The sequence below is a fragment of the Panthera uncia genome, chromosome C2, assembly GCF_023721935.1.
Source record: "Panthera uncia isolate 11264 chromosome C2, Puncia_PCG_1.0, whole genome shotgun sequence".
Taxonomy (NCBI): Eukaryota; Metazoa; Chordata; class Mammalia; order Carnivora; family Felidae; genus Panthera; species Panthera uncia.
Window position 1 is genome coordinate 69,785,027 of NC_064810.1, and position 5,836 is coordinate 69,790,862.

Below are 5,836 nucleotides of genomic sequence, written 5' to 3' on the forward strand. Positions count from 1 at the left end.
GAAAGAAAGAAAGAAAGAAAGAAAGAAAGAAAGAAAGAAAGAAAGAAAGAAAAAGAAAATTCCAGGCTGAGATGGCTTCATTAATGAATTCTATACATTTAAGGAAGAAAAAATACTGATTATATGCAAACTCTTCCTTAAAATAGAAGGGGGAGGAATATTTCCCAACTCATTCTATGAGACCAGCATTACCCTAATAGCAAACCCAACAAAGTTATTGCAGAAAAAAACCACAAAAACTACAGAACAATATCCTTCGTGAATATATATGCAAAATCATCAACAAATATTAACAAGGCAAATCCAGCAAAATGTAAAAAGGGAAATACATCATAACCAACTGGGGTTTTAATCTCAGGAGTGCAATTTTTTTTATCATCAAAAAAAATCAATGTAATTCACAATATCAATACAGTAAAGAAGAAAAGCTACATGATTATATTAATTGATACAAAAAAGACATTTAATAAAATTTAACATCCATGATAAAAACTAAGCATAGAAGATAATGTTCTCAACCTGCTGAAGCACATCTACAAAAAAAATTTTTTTTTTTTAAGGGCTCTTTTTTTTTTTTTTAAGGTTTAATTTTTTTAGTTACCTCTGCATCCAACATGGGACTCAAATTGACGATCAGGAGTTGCATGCTCTACCAACTGAGGCAGCCAGACACCCCAAGGATTAACTACAAATGGGGATAATGGCTTTTAAGGTGATTGAAAAATTCTAAAACTGGATTTTGCTGATAGCTGCACAATTCTGTAAATGTATTAAAAATCATTGAATTGGTCATTTAAGTGGGTGAATTTTATGGTATATGAATTATATCTCAATAAAAACATCGTAAAGACTCTCTACAAAGAAAATGGCAGGCCCACCCAGGTGATCTCCATAATGAATTATACTGAACATTTAAGCAAGAAATTATTTCAATTTTATATAAACTCTTTTATTATTATTATTGTTATTATTATTATTACTATTTTAAATAGGCTCCATGTCCAATGTGGGGCTCAAACTCATAGTCCTGAGACCAAGAGTTGCATGCTCCACTGACTCAGCCAGCGAGTGCCTCTATACAAAGTCTTTTAGAAAATACAAGAAGATGGAACATTTCCCAACTCATTATGTGAGGCCAGTATAGTTCTGATATCAAAAACAAAAAAAAACTTCACTAAAAAAAAGAAATCATAAACCAACATTACTCATAAACATAGATGCAAAAATCTTTAACAATCTATTAGCAAACTGAATTCAGAGGTATATAAAAAGGATAATATATCATGACCAAGCAGGATCAATCACAAAAATGCAAATGCTATTATATACAATTTGCTATCGGAAATACATTGTATATAACTCCATTTGAGTATATTAAGTTCCAGAAGGGGCAAAACTAATCTAATGTGAAAAAATAATGAAAAAAAAATAGTTGCCTGGGATGGATGGGAGAGACTGACTGGCACCAGATGGGAGGGAACTTTCTGGAGACATGGAAATGTTCTATATTGTGGGGTTGTAAGTTTTATGTGGATGTACATGATTGCATTTATTGCATTTCCAATATATGTAAATTTTATCAGAACTCTTTTTGGGGCACCTGGCTGGCACAGTAGGTAGAGCATGGGACTCTTGATTTGGGGTTGTGAGTTTGAGCCCCACATTGGGCATAGAGATTACTTAAAAATGAACAAACAAAAAAACAGGGGCAGCTGGGTGGCTCAGTTAGTTGAGTGTCCAACATGTCATGATCCCGGGGTCGTGGGAACGAGCCCTATGTGGGTCTCTGCGCTGAGTGTGGAAGTTGCTTAGGATTCTCTGTCTCCCTCTCCCTCTGCCCCTCTTCCCCACTCACACTCCCGCTCTAAAATAAAAAATAAAACAATAACAAACTTAAAAAATTTTTTATTTAGTTTTAAGAGAGAGAGAGAGAGAGAGAGAGAGAGAGAGAGAGAGAGTGAGTAGAGGAAGCGCAGAAGGAAAGGGAGACACAGAATCTGAAGCAGGCTGCAGGCTCTGACCTGTCAGCAAAGAGCCCAACATGGGGCTCGAACCCATGAACCCCAAGATCATGACTTGAGCCAAAATCAGAAGCTCAACTGACTGAGCCACCCAGGCACTCCAACAATTTTTAAAAGTAACAATAACAAGCGAGAGAATGAGGAATGGGTGGAAGTATAGGAAATAAGAATGAGAGAATGATGGTAAGTGTTAAAGCTGGGTGATGGGTCAATGGGAGTTCATTACACTATTCCATTTTTTTGTTTTAATTTACATAATAATAATAATTTAAAAACTTAGAGGTTTTAGTTGAAAACAAGTTAAATGTGGGGTGCCTGGGTGGCTCAGTAGGTTAAGCATCTGACTTTAGCTCAGGTCATGATCTCATCATCTATGGGTTTGAACCCAGAGTCAGGCTATGTGCTGACAGCTCAGAGCCTGGAGCCTGCTTTGGATTCTGTGTCTCCTTCTCTCTCTTCCCCTCCCCTGCTCATGCTCTGTCTCTCTCTCTCTCTCTCTCAAAAGTAAACATTAAAACAAAAATTAAAAAGGGGCGCCTGGGTGGCTCAGTTGGTTAAGTGGCCGACTTCAGCTCAGGTCATGATCTCGCGGTCCGTGAGTTCAAGCCCCGCGTCGGGCTCTGTGCTGACAGCTCAGAGCCTGACGCGGGGCTCGAACTCACGGACCGCGAGATCGTGACCTGGCTGAAGTCGGACGCTTAACCGACTGCACCACCCAGGCGCCCCCCCCAAAAAAATTTTTTTTAATAGGCTCTACACCCAACATGGGGCTGGAACTCACAACCCAGAGAGCAACACTCACACGCTCTACTGACTGAGCCAGCCAGGTGCCCACCCCCCCCTTTCTTTCCCCAAAATGTTTTGTACTTCCCACCACCATCAAAAAATGTTACATAATTTCCCACAGCATTTAACAAAGGCATAGTCACTAGAATGAGTACAATGAATATACTTTATGTCTAAGTTAAAGCTAAGACAATGGGCAGGAGGACTTGCTATTAAATACTCTCTAAGAACTAGGAAAATGTATTAAGGATGAGAAGTCTCAAAAAGAAGTTAACAGCTTATTTTTAATATCTGAAGCACTATCACTATTGAGTTTGGTTAGTGAAGAGGCATAAGTAGGAATAGTGGGTGGAAGTTTCAGGAAGAGTTTTCAGCTCTATAAAAAGAACTTTAATACTGGTGATCTCCAAAAGGCAAGGGACTCCCTCTGCAGATAACCTCCCTATCCACGGAAATGTTCAAATATAAACTGTAGTTTTGTACATTAGCAACAACCACTAGAAGAAACTATCTAGGTTCCCTCTAGTGGAGAGATTCTGCAGTTCTTTGAATGGCTTTCTCTTATTGTAATCTAAATTCAAAGAAAGAAGCACAGGCCATTGTAGGATTTTTTTTTTTTTTCAAGAATTCATCAGAAGTGGGGGAATTGGGGATATTTTTTTAAGGGTACAAACTGGCAACCAGTTAAATATATAACTCCTGGAGATCTAATATAGTGATTATAGTCAACAATACTGTATTTATAAAGTTGCTAAGAATACTAAAAAATAAGCAAAATTCAGCCAAAATGCAGTGTCATGATAAAAGCTGGACTACAGCTACAAGCCCCAAACTTAATATTTTGGCGCATATGGTTATGAACAGTATGCACAAAACTTTTTGGTAATTACCACAAAAATGAGTAGTCTTAGATTTCTGGGCTGAACTGAAAATTTCTAGGTCAATCTTTCCTGATAAAGTATTAAGACAAATTATAAAATCAATCACAACATGCCACTCGGACCCAAGTACTGTGTCTCCTTTCCTCAAAGAATGCTGATTACTGTGGTCTCAGTACTACGGAGAAATCAAGGACACAAACCTTTTCCAAAGGAACCTTACAATTTAACTACAAAGACAAGATTACAAAGAAATGCCTGAGAAATAAACCTTCCCCACAATGCAGTACTTGGTTAAGCGCCAGAAGAGAGTACAGTTATGATGTACTATGAAATGGAAAGTGAATTCTGCTGAGTGGTTTCAGCTGACTGCCTTCAAGTTAGGGAAGTTAAACTAGGACTAAAAGAATGTAGAGAGGGAGAAAAATGGAGTGTGAAGGAGGCAGGCCCTTCCAGGGTAGGAGAACAGGATAAAGAAAGCAATGTGGTGAAGGAATTTGAAAATAAACCTGAATTTTGTCTTCAGAGAACTCCCCAAATGTCCCCAAATGCCTTTAACTCTATCAACTTCTTCCCAAACCTTTAGACCAGTAGTTCCCAAAGTGTGGTCTTTGGACAAGTATCATCATCAACCATCTGGGAACTTGAACTGCAAATTCTGGGTACCATCCCAGACCTAATGAGTCAGAAAGTGGGGGTGGGGCAGCAATCTGTGTTTTAACAAATCCTTCAGGTGATTCTGATGCATGCTCAAGCTGAAAACCATTGCTCTAGAACTACCTATATACAACTCTCCACACAGGAAAGCGATCACGTTCCTGGCGCCCAACTCAGCCACTTGGTGCAGGAAGGGAGTTAATAGTGTTAGAGTAGGCAATTAGGCTCTAACAGGATGCCTGGAGGCCAGCAAAGACGAAGTTATGCCCAACTATGAGGAAGTAAGAGGCCTGTCCTGGCAGTACTCTAAAACAAAACCAAAAAGACCGCCATTTTGACAGTTTGAGTGACCTAAGCTCATTATACAGTTGTTATATCATTAGCACTGCGGTTTTGAAGGAATTGCGTCTCGGAAATCCCCGCCAGAGTTCCTTAGGCAAATAAGGCAAGAAAAAGGGCAGAACCCACATTCCTGAAGGAGACCTCCCTGATTACAAGAAACCTTCACTTCAAATAATGAATATTTCATCCCTTTGTTACAAACTGTCAATAAAAGATAGAAATACAAAACCAGCGGGCTCAGCTATTCCTTGAGCGCACCCACTCTCCCATCTCGAGAGTGTAGTTTCACTTTAATAAACTTTCCTGTTTGTACTGCTCATCTACTATGTTGTGTCAGTCCTAGACTTTTTTCTCCTGGCCGACCAAGAGCCTCCAGCGACATCTTTTGGAGGGGCTAAGTCAAGGCCTCAGGGCCCAAGGTCCACCTGGCAACAATAGTAGGTCCAGCCCTCTAACAGTTCAGTCTCTGGCACAATTTATTTCGCTTTCTCCTCCGAATACATCTTGTTCCAACAACTACCCGCTACCTCTTCGCCTCCCGTGTTACTTTCCCCTCACAGCGCCCGCTCCCGCCCCTCCGTCGCCCTACCTCAGTCTCAGAGGGGACGTGGTGCCGGCAGGGAGGGGAACTGTCCAAGGAGACAGGAATAGATGTGGCGCTTGCCCAGAGGCCGCCCAACAAGAGCAGAACGCTTCGGACCCATAAAGAACTGCTCCGGCGCCACTGGCTAGGGCACGGGCCTGAACCAGGAGAACCTGCTCCTCCACCCCACTCGGCCGCCATCTTTGGGCCGAGCGTCGTTACCATGGAGTACGTGACGTCTCGGCCCCAGCGCCAGTCCCGCACCCTGGGGCAAATGGTATAGTCGGCGGAAAGACGCTTTTTGATTGGCTAGCATCACCCAGCCAGTTCACCGCGGATGAGGAACTGCATCACGCCCGTCGAGTCTCAACGCGCGAAGCCGGCCAATTAAGTGCCGTTTAGAGCCCCACGTGAGATGGGCTGTGGAAGACCAGTGGGTGCTGATAGTGAGTGTAGGTATGAGGCCCTTTCTCTGTTATTCACCGAGAAGGCAGGCATCCACTAGGTGCCAGGTAACAGAATCTTTAATGGTTACCCTCTATATAAAAAAATGGATGGAATATAATTTT

At 41.3% G+C, this 5,836-nt stretch overlaps 1 protein-coding gene across 3 annotated transcripts in view; it reads right to left on the reverse strand.

Moving 5' to 3' along the window:
* The window catches only part of LMLN (leishmanolysin like peptidase), a 138,432-nt gene extending 132,802 nt beyond the window's left edge, over positions 1–5,630 (reverse strand). For all 3 annotated transcript variants that reach the window (XR_007457285.1, XM_049628330.1, XM_049628331.1), the window contains exon 1: positions 5,274–5,630. Coding sequence is in view for 2 of the 3 variants with exons in the window: in XM_049628330.1 (XP_049484287.1) it covers positions 5,274–5,492 (219 nt within the window). In the remaining variant the exon portion in view is untranslated. The remainder of the gene's footprint in view (positions 1–5,273) is intronic.
* Between the last annotated feature and the right edge of the window lie 206 nt (positions 5,631–5,836).